At 35.8% G+C, this 19,423-nt stretch overlaps 1 protein-coding gene across 1 annotated transcript; it reads right to left on the bottom strand.

Annotated features, from left to right (window-relative positions):
• Positions 1 to 6,901: 6,901 nt before the first annotated feature.
• On the bottom strand, positions 6,902 to 18,661 carry LOC306863218 (extracellular sulfatase Sulf-1-like; the record flags this gene model as incomplete). The annotated part of the gene is made up of 8 exons (XM_079406456.1): positions 18,547 to 18,661; positions 16,756 to 16,995; positions 15,562 to 15,713; positions 11,663 to 11,832; positions 8,678 to 8,828; positions 8,413 to 8,588; positions 7,262 to 7,390; positions 6,902 to 6,962 (listed from the first exon to the last, which is right to left on the bottom strand). The coding sequence occupies exons 1-8, from the start codon at positions 18,572 to 18,574 to the stop codon at positions 6,902 to 6,904; spliced, it is 1,107 nt and encodes a 368-aa protein (XP_079262582.1). The 5' UTR covers positions 18,575 to 18,661.
• Positions 18,662 to 19,423: the final 762 nt, after the last annotated feature.

Below are 19,423 nucleotides of genomic sequence, written 5' to 3'. Positions count from 1 at the left end.
ACCTGTGAGTCCAAGGTAAAATGAACAACAAATGAGCAAAACACACTTTAAATAGTCTAAACTACAATGATATTGAACTCAGTTTATGTTTAGAGGTGACCAAAGGCTTGGAGTTCTTACTTATGTGTGACTTTAAGAGAATTGGGGTATCCCACAGCATTAGTGTCATCCGACTGCATCTCCTCCGATCCGTCATCGGACTCCAACCCAAAGTCTGAACCAAAACCTCCCTCGGGCTCATGGTGCCGTTTGCTGATTTGTCGAGGCTCAAGGGGGGTTTTGTCATCAGCCTGCAGGTCCACATCATAGATTTCACCCTCAAACTCCACTGACAGGGATCTGGCCGGCCGTGTGTGAACAAAGCGGGGTCTTAAGCCTGAGAGAAGACATCAGCATCAGCTACACATACTTAAATATTTATATGTCATAGTTAAATATTTACATACATACTGCTAGAGCTCATTAAATTTCTTCTAATATGCCACTTCAGCTCATCACCAATAGATGGCACCAAATAATATGACTCCGAGTTCTCTCACAATCATGGGAGTGCGAAGAACAATTAATTAGGAGTAATTAAATAACATTTTCAGCAGTATAACCGATAGTTTCATAGCATTAGTTTTATAATGTATAATGTGATAAATTATACTTTTTATTGTCACGTGGTACTGCATGTACAGCTTTACCCCCTAAAGTATGATTCATTTGAATGAATCTGTTAATTTGGTCAGTTTGGGTAAATAAAGCAGATATTAAAAAAAATTGAATAATTTGACTCACCTCACAAGTTTTTTTTTATTTTTATTTTTTTAATTAAATGCTGGCCAACAGCAGGCTTTTGACTTAGCTTTATTAATAATTGTGCATGTCTAGTTTTATTAATTGCATTTATTTAGCATAATGTTAAATTCTGTCAGCTTAACTGAGATGTTGAGGAAAAACCTTACTGTTGGGGGAAAAAATTATGAAAATAACATTTAAATAATGCGTGTTGTAATAATGTAATATTAACATGCAGCAACAATACAGTTTCTACAAAATAAATAAATATTTATTAAACAGCATAACTGATAAGAATGCGAAATGTTTCTTTAGCTCCAAATCAGCAAAGTATAATGATTTCTGAAGGATCATGTGACAATGAAAACTGGTAATGGTTGCTTAATTTACAGAAATAAATGCCATTTTAAATGATATTAAAATAGAAAATAGTTATTTTAAATGGCGATATTTATAATATTACTGTTTTAATGTATTATTTACGGTGGCCGAGAGAGCTCAACGTGCTGCAAAAAAAAAAAAAAAAAAAACACCAGCAAATTAAGAAAACAACTTCCTCAATTTTACAACGCACACACTGCAAATTCTCACAACACAACCAAGCAAAGAAACGCACTGCAAATAAAATTTATTTGGTTGTATTGTGAGCATTTGCAGTGTGTTTCTTTATTTGATTGTGTTGTGAGCATTTGCACCACTTGCTGTCAAACTGATGATGTTTTCTTGATTTGCTGGTGCTTTTTCTATTTGCATGTGTTTTCTGAAGTTGCAGCGCGTTGAGCTCTCTCGGCCACCGTAATTATTATAATTTTTTTTTTCCAAATCAAAGCATTTAAAACATTTCACCTCAAATAAAAAAAGCCCAAATTACCCTTGGTAAATAGCTATGTATGTAGTTTTAGGGTAGTTAATTAGTTTAACTAAATTATGAGAAGTTTGTAGCTTTGGAAGACACCATTTCAATGTTCAGTGCTTTAGTAGTGAAGAGTTTGATTCTTCCCTGTGACTCAAAACTTTTGAAACTCTTCACTCTATTGATTTGCTAATTGACCGTTCCAAGGCTGCATCATTAAACCAGTAGGTGGCGACAAGTGAGTGACTTTCAGTCGTAGTCTAAAAGGTCCAGTGTTTATCACCCAGCTTTATATCAAGCCGATGTAAAGCTGCTTTGACACAATTTGCATTGTTAAAAGCGCTATACAAATAATATTGACTTGACTATACAGTCTTGAACAGAGTGCATATACTTACGTGGATTACTGCTCTGAGCGAACGGTCTCTGTGCCCGCCGTGCTGCCTTGGCCACTTTGTAAGGCCGGTCTCCACAGTGGCAGTCTTTCTCACGGCTGTTGTAGCTTCGAGAGCGCAGACTCCTCGTTCTCTTCTTGGATCCTTCCTTCAGAGAGCCCTTACACTTCTGCAAACGCCACTTCCCGCTGACCTCCTCCACACAGTGCCATTTCTGTAACAAAAAGGGAAGGAATACAGCTTGTGGGCAGACATTTTTGTCTAGCTAACCACTTATTGCGCAAGAGCCGCCTCATTTGCGTAACCAAAAAAATAACCTGTTTTTCTGAATGAACATCTGTAGAGTAATCCCCTTAATTCACAACTACACGGCACAAGAGCCACCTCGCAATTGTTTCCCATAAAAAAGCTATTTAGACTTAATCTCCTAATTTTGCAGAGCTGTTTGCTTTGCAAACTGACCACAGCTCAGACATGTGCTCACAACTATGGGAAACCATATCCAAACAATGGTCACAACCCTGTTCTGATTTCCTGTGAAGCTCTGGAGTCCGTCATTGAGTTTATGTATCTGCGGGTGATGCTGTATCTGTTCACAGTGAGGATGTTTGTTTGAAGGGCGGGAAACCAAAAAGGAGTTTGCCAAAGTTTGCTTGAGCACTTTCACTCATTTAGTTCTTCCAGAGAGCCAAATGCACTAAAACACGTTGAGCATTTCTTGTACCTCAAACACACTGCCCTCATTGACCTCACTGCAGGCAGTAGGACTGTGTTAATGCAGTCTTTGAGAGGCTTTTTCAACACATTCCTACTAGTCAAAGAAAAAGAAAGAATATATTGGAAAAACAGATACTGATACTCTATTCAAGCTAAGACTTGAGCTGGAAGTAGTAGACCATAACTACAAGTTTTGTCTGTGCTCAACAATTAAACCATGACAGTCTCCCAAAAGAGTGCATTTCACAGGAAAACGATGTCAGTAGCAAATGCTACCGTACTTACTGAAAACATCCAGTCATCAGGTCAGTAAGATTTTTTTTTACATTTTTAAAAGTCTCTGAGTCTCTGATGAGCCACTGAGTCTCTGATGCTCACCAAGGCTGCATTTATTTGATCAAAAATATAGTACAAAGTATTAAAATGAAATATTATCACAATTGAAAATAATGGTTTGCTTTCTGATTTAATATATATATATATATATATATATATATAAAATTTAATCCTGTGATGAAAAAACTGAATTTTCAGCAGCCAATACTCCAGTCAGTGTCACAATGAGATTCAAAAAATTATTCTATACACAATTTTTTATCCTCTGCTATAGAAAATCAATCATGCGTATGGAGCACATTTAACTTAAAGGGATAGTTCACCTGCAATACTTTGTGCGTAAAGAAAACAAAAATGGAAGAGAAGAAATTGTTGCGTTAAGTCGTTAATTTTGTTTTCTTTGCACACAAAAAAATATTCTCGTAGCGTCATAACATTAAGTTTGAACCACTGATGTCACATGGACTATTTTAACAATGTCCTTACTACCTTTCTGGGCCTTGAACGTGTCAGTTGTGTTGCAGTCTATGCAGGGTCAGAAAGCTTTCGGATTTCTTCAAAAATATCTTAATTTGCATTTTCGAAGATGAACGAAGGTCTTACGGGTTTGGAACAACATGAGGGTGACCATTTTCATTTTTAGGGTGAACTATCCTTTAATGATGCATTTAATCTATAAGACAAGGGGGCTTTCGTTAAGAAATCAAATGGCATTTACTCTGATTTCATGTCAAATTTAACAAAGACTTCAGGTCTATTCATAAATGTTAGGATCTTTCTCCGAAACTACTACTTCAGCTTTGTTTTGGCAGGTGACTGGACTAAAGACGAATGAAGCCCATGTGTTATTCCGACAACTTTTCTGCATTCAATCAAATTTCCAGACAAAGTGTTGCAGGCAAACACTTAACCTGACCATAAAAAAAAGAATCTGGTTTGCATTACTGCAGTCCTTGAATTACTGTCTGCATTTACGCTACCTGAGATTTTACCAATTTGTAATGTTCAGCTCTCTCCGATTCATTGCCACGCCACAGAGGGTCTGGTGGAGCAGGCACACACTGTGCTGATGAAAGAAAACTATGACCAATCTCCAATTATCCTTAATTTGTTGTAAATATCGGTTTCAATTACAGTGGCACCCCTCATAAGACTCCGACTGTGAGCCGCACACTCCAATCTCCGGTTTCGTGTTGGAGAAGGTGCAAATGAATGTGTTCAATCATCATTTAAGGTTGGGACAAAGAGCTTTTTTAGTGCATAAACACCCTGGCTCAAGCCCATAGTAAGGTAACAAGGCCAGGTTGAGACTATTTGAATAAGTTCAGAGCAAACATTGTGCATTTGTGTGCAAATTCATAATATATATAGACAGTATAGGTGACAGAGTGTGTGTTTGAGTTTATACCTGTCCTGGTTGTTCGCAGGGCGTCTGATACTCTGCCTGCTGACACACCTCCTTCACCTTCTTGTATTTGGGTAAGCTGTTAGAGTGTTGTGTGTTCAAGTTGTCTCCTGACTCATCTTTCTTGCGCAGGATTTTGCTGGAAGGACAAATATGCTTTTGTGAGTTGCTAGGCCACGTTTTAAAGTTGTCAGCCTCACTGAAGTTTCGGATGCCTGGGAAGCATAGCCATCCCACCCAAGTCAGCTTCTCATAACTAATATGTGGAGAGCATTATAGCTTTCACAGCACACAAAAACAATGTGACCCAGATCCTCCATGATATATCTGTCCTCTGGAGATATTTGTCCTAGTTAGTTGGAGTTAGTTCAATCAGACTGCATTTAAGACATTTTTTGATGTTTGTTAAAGAAACAGTTCACTCAAAAATGAAAATCTGCTCAATTTACTCAACCTCAGGCCATCCAAGATGTGGTCTGTTTCTTCGTCAGAACAGATTTGGAGAAATTTTAAATTACATCACTTGCTCACCAATGGATCATTCACAGTGAATGGGTGCCGTCAGCATGAGAGTTCAAACAGCACATAAAAATTTCACAATAATTTACAAGTAATCCACATGACTCCAATCCATGAATTAACATCTTGATGTGAGAAGCAGTATAAAGTTTTTTTAAGCTGCATTTTTTTTTTTTAATCCATCGTTAAGGTGTTTTAACTGTAGCTTCTGGCCAAAACACCAACTATAATCCATTATTATTTATTGAAAAAAAAAGTCCATTACTTGTTTTTTCACATCAAAATCCACACACATTTGTTCTTAACTGTTTTAGCATGTAAACAGTGCTTGATCTGTGCATATTCCTCTCCATATTCAGATGAGATGACCCTTTCAGAGAGAAAGTAATATTACATGGAAAAGGGATTCATATTTTAGCCAGAAGCAACAGTTAAAAACGTCCTAATGATGAAATTTATTACAAACATGCAGCTTGTTGATTATTGATGTTTTTTTTATTAGCTGTTTGGACTCTCATTCTGACGGCACCCAATCACTGCAGTGGATCCACTGATGAACAAGTGATGTAATGCTAAATTTCTACAGCATAATCTACATCTTGGATAGCCTGAGAGTACATTTCCACAGATTGTCACAAGAATTATTCCTTTAAACCCAGCCAATCCATAAAACAAATCATAAAAAGTAGAATTAGGATTCTGTCGGTTGAGAGAACCCAGAAATCTAGTGATTCTGGTTGCCTAGCCAAGATATGAACACAGTCCATCAAAAAGCATGAATTAAAGTATTTTATGAAATTCCATAATACATATTTAATTGTTTATGCTCATTTTGCCTATTTTTACATTTAAAAATTAGCTTCGCCATCATCTAACACTCATTTAAAACTTTAATTTTTTTTTTATATAAATAGCTGGAACGCCGGATCATTCCGGCCTAAATTAACCTCCGCCTGTAAGAGAAATGAAGTGTTCTGCATGATTTCACCACAGCTGATTAATGAAGTAGTCGCTAATCTGACTTCTCACAAAATGGGAGCTGTCGTAACCGTGCAAAACAGGTTGAATTTATGGCATTTTGGTATAAACACGCCTCGAGTCCGCGGTCTGGCTTTATACACAACAGTTACTGAGTCACGGAAGCAGCAGCCGGCACTGATCAACGATGTGCATGCTTTATGATTGCGCCATTCCTGAAAAACCTTCTTTCACTTAGCCTTAAGCAGAAGCAAAGCACGGGCTGACTGTGGGAGCGCCAATATGCCATTACACAAACTGACAGCTCCCTGTGAGTGACACGAGGAATGTTAGACCGTGCTTGTGCCCACGGCCACAGGTACAATATATAGAGATCAGCACAAGTTAAATACGGTAACCTCAATACCATACCCACATTCCTCACATCAGTCACAGAAATCAAGGGAAATGCTATGCACACGTATCAAGTTTGAGTCTGATACCACAGGTAATATCATATATTTCCCCTGGGGAAGGATTTTTTCTGTCATGAGTGTCCTAGGTTACTGAAACATATCCGATAATGAGAGTCTGTCATCTGAATAGCTGAACTCCTGAGAACATATTTGATCGAACAATATCTGATCTTACCGTGACGCTATAGTGATTGGTAATTTGGATAAATAAGAAAATTGTGATATTTTCCAACCTTTTTAGATGAACTTGAACCGAGACAAGTCAAGGAAGAAGGATGTTTGTGCAATGGAATCCTAAAATCATAACATGTACTTCTGATCTTATCTTTTGGCGATTTTACAGTGAAATCCTGGAATGGTTTGAATTGCATGTGGTGAGCGTCCCGTACAAAATAAATCAATTCAAATTTATTTCGCACATTCTGCAGTATGATTGAGAAGAGAGGGGATAATGTTTGCCTTACCCCCGCTCCACGAGGAATGTGTCCCTCCAGACTTTGGGTTTCCGGTTGGGTTTGAATCTGCAATACGAAAACACAAATATTTTTGTTCTCTCTCAGTCTTTGTCTCATTTGCATACCATAAGCAGATGTTTAGCTTGGCCTGAATTATGACCTTAATCTGCTCAACATCTCCTGCCATCATGAGTGGCAGCAACCCCAGAGCACTTCCAGCATTCTTTACCTGCCAGAAACCCCTTATAAATGAACTCCAAATGTTCACAAACTGTGAGCAACTTAATTGAATTAAAATCAATAAACAGATACTCCATAACCATTTATTACACTGGGAAAGTGTTCATGAAGGGGATTTAGCTCACCTATTCCCAGTCTTTTCCTGCTCCAGAAGCTTCAGGATAGATTTGCCATCCATATCAGGTGGAGTGTCCAGACCAGCTATGTCCAGGATTGTGGGTGCAAGATCAATGTTTATCACAAGATGGTTGTTGCTGTGGGGTAATACAAAATATTATATTGTTATATTATATTATTATGAATTAACATATGCATGTGTATACATTGTTTTAATGTTTAATAAAAAGTATTTAAAGAAAGTGTATGAAACGTGTATTATACTACATTATAGTGCTAATAATATATATATATATATATATATATATATATATATATAAGTGTATATATTGTGCATACACTAAATGTATCTATTTTAATATATAAATTAACAAATATAAATATATTTTCAAAAGTGAGAATTATATATAAATTTACATATAAATATATCATTTAACAGATATTATCATTTTTAAATGTGTATAATTCAATAATTTTTGTTTGTATATTGTGGATACACATACAGCTAATTTAAATATTTTAATATATAAATAAATATAAATATATAAAATTTAAATATATATGTATTCATAATTTTATATGACTACATTTTCAATAGTGTGAAAATTATATACACATTTAAATATAAATATAGTTTAGTATATATAATTTAAAATGTGTACAATTTAACACTTATTTTTACATTTTTTTTATATATAAAATTTATATATTTTAATGTGTGAAAATTGCAAAATGTGCATTATACTATAATATAATGCTACTATATAAAAAGATAATTTCCAAATACATTTAAATATATTATATAATTTTAAAATAATACATTAATTTAATGTAATTAATACATTAATGTTTAATTTTATATTAATTATTAATTTTATAAATATTTTCATATATTATTTATTTATATTTTTTCCATTATATGAATAAAAATTATAATTTTCAAATATAGAATTTAAAATATATATAATATATAATATTTTTAAAAATAATTAATATATTAATTTAATACATCTTTTTATATATTATTTATTTAATTTTTTCGGGTTTTTTTTTTAATAATTAGCGTATTCATTTTTAATATAGAAATATACAAATATAAATAAAGTGTGGAAAAATGATATTATGCAAAATGTGCATTTCAAATACAAGTTGATTTTACCTTGCCCCTGGTTCCACATTAGGACCTCTGACAAAAAATGGCACTCTGATGTCAAAATCATAGGGCATAGACTTCCCCTTGACCAGGCCAAACTGACCAATGTGGTAACCATGATCAGCTGTGTAAATGATATATGTATTCTCCAGCTCCCCGGTGTCGACCAGGACATTATATATCTGTAACGTAAACACACATTTCCGTTCCGTTTATGTACAAAGTCTGTTAAATATCCAGAATTTGGAGCAAGAAAGTCTAAACTTCTGACCTTTTCCACAGAGTCATCTACAGACATCAGCGTCTGGAGCCTCTTCCTGTGCAGGTAGTTGGTGAACTCCATGTGAATCGGCTTCATCGGACCGGTGTACTGCATGATCCAGTGCTTATCCATGTTTGGTGCGTAGTTATAGCTGGGAGTTCTGCGTGAATAAACACAACATGCTACTGTGAGGAAAACATGCACCTGTCTGCCATTTCACAAGCACTTGTGGTGTTGGAGTTGCCTGTTGTATAACACACTTGACAAGCATCAATAACAGCAGTCGCCCTCCCCCTCCACGGAAACGTACTAATTCTCCTCGCTAGGTGTTTTTCTTGGGCTCGCTCTCCATCTCGCCTCACACCATGCTGAGAGTCTCAGGGTTTCTTGGCAGCGTTTAATCGTTTGAGGGTTGGCACATGCATAAGAAAAATAATAGCTTCCCCAGCTTTCGGGCCCAAAATAAAGTTTGTAATAAGTCCAGCAACGACAGGGCTATAACTCATTTGCATTTGAAGTGGAGAATAAAAAGCTGGGTAAACAGAAGGCCGTGGACTTGTTTGTGGAGCTAAGGCTACGAGATGGCCACCTGTTGACTGCAGTTGGCCTCTCTCCACAGCTGAAAGACATGGCCTTCCTTAGCTTTCCAGACCAGACTCTTGTGTCTAGTGTCATAATGAATGATGGCCACAGGAAAGCTCCTTTCTGTCTGAGTGGACAGCTTCTGCCCTCTCCTCCTGAGTCCGCCTTTGTCCGCTCGCTCAACTCTTCACCCAGCTAGTGAGGCACACTAATATACCTCACAAAAGAAACCCGTCTCTTCGTATAGGTAGAGCAAATTTGGAGGTCAAAGGATGGAATTAGTCCAGATTCGACACCTGTCACAAAGCAGGGTGGGAGAACGTTTGTCTTTGAGATTAAAATACTCATGTAGTTTTTGCTATAGCACAGGAAACATCACGCGTTTCCGAGATCTCTCTCAATACTCTTTCATTCTTATGTGAAAAAAAATGCTGGAACCCCACATACTTTGCCCGTCAAATTTGCAATGCAGACTTTGTGCATTTGAGATTATTGGTGTCAATTACCACATTAAAAAGCTCACAGGCTTACGCAATGCTTTTCTTCCAGACTGGCAAGAAAATCATCTGTGGCTTTATTTAACTTTTACATAATGACTTCAGCAGGGCCACCTAGTATGATTTCCTATTATGCAAATTAATTATAAAGACAGACAAAGTGTAGTCTATTAAAATAAAAAAAAAAGTAAAAATAAAAAAAAAACTGAAAAACTAATTAAATTACTATTTATTAATTTATGTATATTTTAATTATTTCGTTAAATATAAAAAACTAATACAGACAAAATATAGTCTATAAAATAAATAAAAATATAATAAAGTATAAATAATTACATGATTAATTTAGATATTTTACGTAATATTTTACCTAAGTAAAATGACAGGTGTCATTTTTTAAATAAGCATGTTTTACTTGTATATTTTATTTATATTTTACATAAGTAAAATATAAATAAATAAGTAAAATATACCAGTAAAATATTACCTTATTTATATATTATAACTATAGTAAAATATATATGTAAAAGAAATACATAAAATAAACTTGTAAAATATAACTAAAATACAGTATGAATAAAATGAATAAAGTATAAATAAATTAATAAAGAAAGAAAAAAGGAGAAATAAAGAAAAACATAAGTAAAATATAAACAATTAAATAAGTAAAATTTAAAAGTAAAATAAATAAGTAAATAAATCCTGATTTAAAATGTATATATTATAACTTTAGTAAAATATACATGTAAAACAAATACACAAAATAAACTTGTAAAATGTAACTAAAATACATAAGTAAATGAATAAAAATAAAAAGTAAATAAAAGTATAAATAAATTAAAAAGTAATAAAAGAAAGAGAAGGAAAAAAAAGAGAAAAAGAAAAAAAAAAGAAAGAAAAAGTTCTTGAAGCTATTATTTCCCCCTTTTTCTGTATTTACCTGAATTGTGCTTTTGTTTATTTTTACACTGATGATAAATAAACCCCAAAAAGTGTCTGAAACCCTGCTGCATCACTCCAGAGTGCAACCTGCGCTTGCCATCTGTTCATTTGGCACAACTTGCCAGGCAACCCTTTCGGCACCAGAGTGACTTGCCAGCCGATGTGAACCTTGGGGTATCCAAGTGTGATCCATTCAGAGCCCATGCACTTAAAAAGGTATTAATAACACAAAAGGGTCTTCTAAGACAATGCATTCCCCAAGCCTACATACTGAAAGGCATGATTGATATGAGTAGAGGCAGAATGTTGTGTAGGAAGACGGGCTGAAAGAAATGGATAGGCCCAAGGGACAAAAGTGCGATGTCGCCCTGACCAGGATCCTGACATGCCTGGGATGTTAAGGACTTGGAGATGGATGGCCTGTTGCCACAGCGCTGTTTGTGGAATAGGAACCTAGCCATGAAACTGATGATAGTGCAGTGAACCCATCAAGGTCTTGGCTCCGGAGTGAGAACCATAAAAATCTCATCCCCCATCATCTTACTTGGCATGTGCCAGAACTTTACTTGGATGATAAATCACTTTAGTTTCATGGTGGTAGCGTCAAGTGTGAAGTGCATTTCAGTGCACTGTCATCTCTTAAGAGTCTAATTTTAATGGCATATCCAAATATATGAGGCCACAAAAATTCCTAAAGCTACAAGCTTATATTTACCTGCAAGTCAAATTATAATGGTTTAAAATTTATAGGAAAATTATCTGCTTGGAATGCTACTGTTCTACTAAAAAATGTGTCCCTTGGAATATCTTATTATAAATGCATACAGAACAATAAAAATATCTAGATTTCACAATTCGAACGCCAGTGTCTATTCCAGCAGGGCTTGGCTCTCGGGCAGGATAGACTGGGTTCAGTGGAGTTCATCGTTGTCGCTCTAGCAGAGTGTAACTGAATGTTCTGGGAGTCACTCACATGTGCTGGGAAGCGTTTGGGAAGAGCTCGGAGAACTGGGGAGCTGAATCCTCCGGGCCGTGAGGCGCTGCATGACTGATCACCATCATCACCGGCCGATGCGGGTACATGCGCTTGGACATTCGGAAGTAGTTGATGCTGTCGTTGGTAATCAAATCAGTGAAGTAGTCCTGAAACGGAAAGAAAAAAAAATCATGCATACATAAAGTGAATGCTCTCCACATGGATATGCTTTCTTTCACAGATTGAACAAATAAAGCAAGGGCTGTAATGACGATTTTTATTTTTGGTCCAGATCTATTTATTTCTATTTTGGAATTTATTTGAATTATCATTTTAGATTCAATTGTATTTTTATTTTATTATTATTTTTATGTGTTTATAAACATTTTTAAAACAATTTGAAAATTTGAATTATTTATAAACATTTAAATTGCAAATTCATACATTTTGACTTAAATACACTGATTCTTTAATAAGTAGGCTTTTAATTTCTAAATTAAAATTAAATTTGACATTTTGGGGGCGGGCATAAAGTCAGGTCAAGGCAAAATAAATGTCCCTATTTCATGAATGAAAAAAAAAGTTTGACAATGTTGTTATTTCTTGGAAATATTTTAACAAAATTGCATCACAGCTTTAGCTTATTAAATAAATAAATAAAACAAACAAACAAACAAAACTTTGACCAGCCAAATCAACCATGTAAGAAGGGGGAAAAAAAGATTATTATTAGATCCTAAAATTGTGCTAAAATTATTATTAGATCCTAAAAATAGAGATAGTTTAAAATATAAATATTTAAAAAATGTAATTATAGTATTAAAACTAAAATATTAAGTTATAATATTAAAATCTAGATAATTATCTCTCGATGTAAAATATCATGTGGTGCAACTTCCTAAAAACATTCATGAATTTATATTTGAAAAAAAAAAAAAAATTACACACACACACACACACACACACACACACACACATACATACACATACATATACATAATGCTACATTTTATAGTCATTACTTAAAGTTTTCTTGTAAATGGTATAGAATTTCTTTTTTAATGACACCGACATTACCCACACCAATAGAACTAATGACATGACGCTCACAAGACAGTACTAAGCACAACAAAGGCATTGACGGCTTCACTCAATGTTAACAGGGTCTTGGCCTCCATGAGTCTGGTGTTATGACAACACTGAGGTCTCAATCTTACTGCTATGAGGCAGCAGCAGGAATGTGCACAAGGGCTTGGGGGTAAAAATCACGTGATGCTGACACCGTAAGCCCTTTGATGGCACTGCTCCTGGTCTGGGCTGCTTGTGGGAAAGTCTACATACCCCCCTCTACCCTCCCCATCACTAAAACATGCAGCTACCAGCATCTGTGGGAGTGAAAGTCTTGTGGAAGTTATTGTTTAGAGACGTGCTCAGTGGACCTTGTTCCTCTGCACTACAGCAAAACATTTCCATGCCATGTCAGGGTCTATGTTGTACAACTAATTGAAGCAGCATGTTTGCTTTTTATTGGAAAACTATACAGTATCATCTTGAATGTTTCAGTGAAATGGAACCTGAATGTACCTAACATAACTAATGCATTAAAGATCTTGGACTGAATGAAGGCACAAACCGTTTACTTGTTAACTAAACAGGACTAAAAGGCTACAGCTAATCTGAAACGTGTGACATTCTTCACCAATGAGAATCATTTTTGGTGTAAAATTTGGGGCAACATTTCTGGCCAATATGTTCTTTTAAACCTTCATAGCGCTGCCTACCTATTGATTCCTTAAATCTCAAACATAAGTGTTCCTAACTAAGGGTTTCCAGGAACCACTTGAACACCTAGCCACAAAATTTCTGCAACCCTTATGGAGAAACCTTCAGCTTCTTAATTGTGCCTCTCCACTTGTGGGTAACTTAACACCTTCATCCAATTCAAAAAGCAGGTTATTGACATCCGAGCAACAGTCCAAACATTTATTTGCTCATCCCTTAGACTGCCTCCAAGCCAATTTATGCCCAAACCATGAAACCTCAGCACAAATTACACATTCCCCAAAAACATGCGACCTGAGAAACAGCAATAAGAGACTCCAAAAGTATGTTTGGACAGCAGCTCCAAAACATTCTAGAGATGGAAGGTGGCCATGTCAAATTAAACTCTTTAAACTTTGCTTTTATCACTTTACTCACATTGAAGGTCTTGTACAAGGATGGAAAAAGTCCCTATCACTTCACATCTAGCCATACAATGCTCTGTAAACCATGGCTATGTAGCTATCATACAGGGCTGGGTAAAAATGTTGATTTCTCGATTTTAATCGATTGTCATTTTAATTATATAGATTCTTAAATCCCAAGAATTAATTAGTCTAGCCTGTTTTCAGTTAATGAATGGAACATTGTAGCATGCTTTTCCCATTCAATAAAATCGCAATCAAAAAAATTCAATTTGAAATCGGTTTCAAATTCTTTCCATTTTATTATTCAAACAATAAATTTAATGTAGAGTGACAGATCACTGAAGTGCCTAATTTATTCAGCTTTCAGATGATGTATAAATCTCAATTTAAAAAAACTGACCCTTATGACTGGTTTTGTGGTCCAGGGTTCATTTATATATGAATATAAATATGTAAATACATAAACATTTTCGAAATATATGCTGTATGTGTGTGTATTTATATATACATAATAAACATACATTACACACACATTATGTAAACAAAAACTTTTATTTTGGAAGCGATTAATCTCGATTAATTGTTTGCAGCACTACTTTATGTTTGAATAAATCCATTTATAAATAAGTTATGATAACCATTTAAATTTTCACTTTAAGTAGAAATAGAAAGTAGAAATATAATTATTTAACTGTAACTTTATTATTATAAAAAAAACTTTATAATAATTTAAATAAAGCATAATTTAATAATTTGTATACAAATTAGTTAATTTTAGCCTTCAACATTATAGTAATGTAATAATACTGACTCATGTATATTTTACAGCATTAATTTGGCATGTACTGTACATGATATACATCCAAAATAATCAATATTGAATCAAAACCTTGTGAATCAGAATCGAATTGTGAAATTTGTGTCAAAACCCAGCCCTAGCATCATATAGTAATAATTATCTGATCTCATGAATGTGCGTTTTAATGTCACGATTTTCTGTTTCTGATTTGCCGTACTATTTATACGCAAAAATGGACTTTGGTTTGCATGATACATAATTGGTAGGTTTAGGGGTGTGGGGTAGGTGCGCATTACATCTAGGCCTACGCCAAAATGCGCATTTTAATTCACGCTAACAAAGTACGTATCATATGCATGCAAAAACTGTGTATTATATGCACATCAAACACATGCATATCGTATGCACGCCAAAGTCGGTTTCTGTGCATCAATAGTACATAAAATATATTAAAAAACAATTCCATTAATATGCATTTTCATGATACCGGGCTGAATTTAGTGCTAAAATATTGACTTAATTCAAAAATGTGTACAAATTACATAATATTTACTGCAGAAACACTAGACGTAGTATACCAGTCTGAACATAGTCCAAATGTCCAACCTGTCAAATCAGTAGAACAGAACAAAAAGGAACTTTGCCCCAAGGACAATGTCTCTTTTTCTACCAAGTTTTATTCAGTGTAACCACCTGATCAAACACAAGACACCGACGTAACTCCCCATGCCTCCTTTAATCTAACCACATTCCATGTGGAGTAAACCAACCCAAATTTGATATGTAATTAGAGGCCTGAAATTAGTTGCGAACAGACCATACAATTGAACATAAACTGAAAAGTGAGTTTAAAAAAAGCTCTTGGCATGGTGACAGGGCTGTGAATTTACGTGACCAAGCACACATACCTTGGCATAATCCGCGCCATGCTTCTCCTTGTTCCCATTCCGACAGACGGTGTAATTATAAAAACGGGAATTTTTTATCAGCCCCACCCATTCGCGCCACCCAGGTGGGATGTAGCTGCCGTTGTACTCATTGAGGTACTTCCCAAAGAAAGCTGTGGGACAAAATAAAGAAAAACAAAATTGAATCGGTGTTTAGTGAGGTAGACACAAAGACTAAAATTATCATTTACGACAAGCGTCTCAAAACACTGCCTTTGAACAGTACGTGTAAATGTCTGTCTCTGCATTGTATTCATGTCTCCTCTAACCTTTCCCCTCAAAGCTAAGCAAAAACATCTTGCAAAAGAGCCAGGCAAACAGCCAGTCTGCCCAGGAGAGTTAATTGTAGACTAACACATCAGCTGGAAACCACAAGCAGTGGTGAGACCTGAACCCCTGTATTCAGGGTCAGAACGTGATGCCACTCAAGAAACACAGCACAGGGCTGCTGGCACGTTTAGCTCCATGTTTAGCTTCCACAAACCAGACAAATTGAAAATTCCTGTAAAACTTTTATTTGACCTCTTGGAACAACTGTGAAAGCAAAATTCCAGTGAAACTGCAGAACACTGTCAGACAAATACATTTCCAGGGTAAAGTTGAAGACTGTTGTAGCACTAAATATTTTTAAATAATAATATTAATAGGCTCATAAAGAGCTTAAGGTTAAAACATTTGAGATCAAAACATTGATTAAAAAAAAGAGCATATATTACGACACAAAGTGTGTGTATATAGTTTTAATTTTATAGATACATTTTCCCCTGCAAAATTGCAGTGGTATAAAACTTATTTTAATATTAATATAGTGTTAAATTTTAACACTAACACTCAAAAGTCTGAATATTTATTTTATTCAGCAAGGATGCATTAATTTGGATGCATTTGCATTAAGGAATTTTCCTATTGTTCCTATTGTTTTTCCTTTTTAGTCAAATAAATTGCAGCTTTCGTGAGTGTAAAAGGCTTTTTAAAAAAACGTTTAAATTTTAAAAATCTTACCGACCCCACACTTTTGAACGGTAATACATGGCTTTTTGCCTTTATTGTAGAGGGTAGTGAACAACATCTCTGAATCATGACATGATGGAAGCAGGATTCAACTCCGATCAAGCAGGTCAGAATAAGCCATCAGTCTCTCATTTGGTTTCTTACCTGTTCGGTATCCAGTGTTGTTGAGATAAACGGCAAAGGAGCGCGGCTCATGCTGAGCTTGCCAGGAAGGTGAGGAACAGTTCTCGTTGTTGGTGTACGTGTTGTGGTTGTGGACATACTTCCCAGTCAGCATGGAAGAGCGTGATGGACAGCACATGGGCGTAGTTACAAACGCATTTGTAAATGAGGTTCCACCGTCCTCCATGATCTTGCGAGTTTTGTTCATCACCTGCAACGAGCCTGACACAGCAGGCGAGACAAATGCATGTTCAGTTAATCCGTTCAAGAAGTTCAAACCTCAACAAGTCTTCTTGTAAAACATGCTGTCAAATGTAGCCTTCAGAAGTGTTCGATGTGGAGAAGGATCCCTGTACTTTTGTAGCAATGCAATGACTGGCTGTGGTTCCAGTACTAAGGCCCTTAGCCTCTCAGATGTCTGAGGGAAGCCATTAAATATTAAAAGAGGAAATAAGTCAAACCTGTGATGACAGTCTGTGATTGAGACCTATTGGATGTTATGCTCTCAGAGGAAGGAACCTGATCCAGTGACAACAGTTAGGCTTACATTATGGGACAGATACCAAGAGAGACTTGGGTGGCAGATCAAGAAGACTAAGCAAGCAAGCTAATGTTCCTAGGAGTGAAGTCCGAGAAGACTCTAGGCTTTTCTTTCCTAGGCTGAGTTAATAATGAACAACTTAAACTTAAATAGATCTTCTAAAAAACTCGAGTGGCAGTCCTGCTGGACAAAAAACCCCTGCAGAGTTTGAATGCTGGGGTTCCCACAATGTGTTTTAACTAGTTAAACCCTAAATAAACACTACTTAACCAGCTAATCAAAGTCTTCAGGATTACCAGGCAGATGTGTTGAAGCAAAATTCTGCAGGAACATGACCATCCAAGATCAAGATAGGACATTTCAGACCTTCGTCAGCCATTATGTTGGTCCACCAGCATCATCAGCTAAGTTTGGTTATGGTGATCCACCAGCTGCTAGACTAATGCTACCTTAAACCACCATGGACCAGTATGGAAAATCATGCTGGTCTAAGATGGTCTTTCCAGTTTTTGTCTTGCTTTCCAAACAGATATGTAAACGTTCTGAATTCAAAATGCATTTACTTGAGTAGAAAAATGAAGAAAAAGTCATGTTTTCTGAGGAGGGGGGGGGGGGGGGGGCAACAAAAATAAGTGAATTCATGCCTAAAACAAGAATGAAGTATCTGCCAATGGGATAAGAAAAATACACAATCTAAAAGGAAAAGAACATTGCTTTTCTTACTCCAGTGGAGAATAATTTTCTTGTTTTATAAAAAAAAAAAAAAATAAAAAAAAAATAAAAAAATAAAAAAATCAACGATTTTGATAAATTTTTCAGAAGAAAAAAAAATTGTATTTTACATCATTTTGCTTAAATGTATATTGATTTAAGAATGTTAAGCAAGTAAAGTAAGCCAATTGAAATAGTCATCAAATACTACTTGAAACACCACTAAAAACAAAACAAAAACAACGAAAAACTAAAAATCTCACAAATATTGAAGTGAAAAGTGCAAATTCAAACGCGCAAATCAGTGAGGGGAATAAAAAAGGTTTGGTCTAGAGTTCCATTCCCATGTTTCTCCAAGTATCATTACAGTTTTTGAAGATCTCTACAGTAACTTTCCAGACTACTTGCTGATTCATAACTATTGCATGCCGAGCACTGACAAAGCCTCAAGAGAGGTCTCCACCTCATTCGTCTGCGGAACAGATGGGCCATTAATGATGAATTGCATCTGGTATACTCACCCAACTCCACATCTTGGTCATCTGTCATGATGAGTATGATGTTGGGTCTGATGTTCCGTCGGTCACCTTGAACCCGCCCACGCAGGCCCTGACCACGGGTGGTGAAACCAAAGCAGACCAGTGGGGCAGCCAGGACCATCATCCAGGCCAGGCTCACCAGCTGCATCATGGGACTGTGTGAACACGAATCAGAAGGCTGGAATCCTCACAACGTAATCTGTTTAGAAAAGAGCAGAGAGATTTTAATGCTTCGGAGTTTCTAAAAAGGTCAAAACAAATGTTACTATGGTTAACAGAAATTGGAGAGACTAAAAAAGAAAATTTTTTCCTCCCTTCGCAAGACAAACTCCAGATCCTTGTCTATGACTTTTAATAATTCATTTGCATTTGTTTTTAAGCCCAGTGTCATCTATTTTCACATCAATCCACAAGAACAGCAACAGACCATATAAAATCTCAAACCTTGCACTGAAAATAAACATAAAACACCCTTTTAAAAGGAATCTACACATGCTTTAAAGTTCCAGCATATTTCCAGGATGTCCGCAAACTAAAATAAACATACAAAAAGATATTTTAGCTTAAAGGTTTTGCGTAAAATTGCAACTTAATGAACATATAAACACTCCATAACCCTACCTGTAAAGTTCTTAGCTCAGTAGTGTCACGTGTCGTCATACATTACTTCAGTCCTTCACTCATATTTACAGACACTTTCTTGAAGTCAGAAGGGCCTGAGTGTCTCTCTCCGTGTGTGCAGACAAGCCAGCTCTTTCTCTCTAATCAGTCACACTCCTTCAGTAACACTGAAGCCTTGCTATTGGCTATTAAGAGCTGCACCGTCCCACACCCAGCCAATCCCGTTTTATGGCCAGTT

Source organism: Barbus barbus, assembly GCF_936440315.1.
Source record: "Barbus barbus genome assembly, chromosome: 44".
NCBI lineage: Eukaryota > Metazoa > Chordata > Actinopteri > Cypriniformes > Cyprinidae > Barbus > Barbus barbus.
Note: the sequence above shows the minus strand (reverse complement) of the source record. Positions and strands in the feature narration are given on the sequence as shown.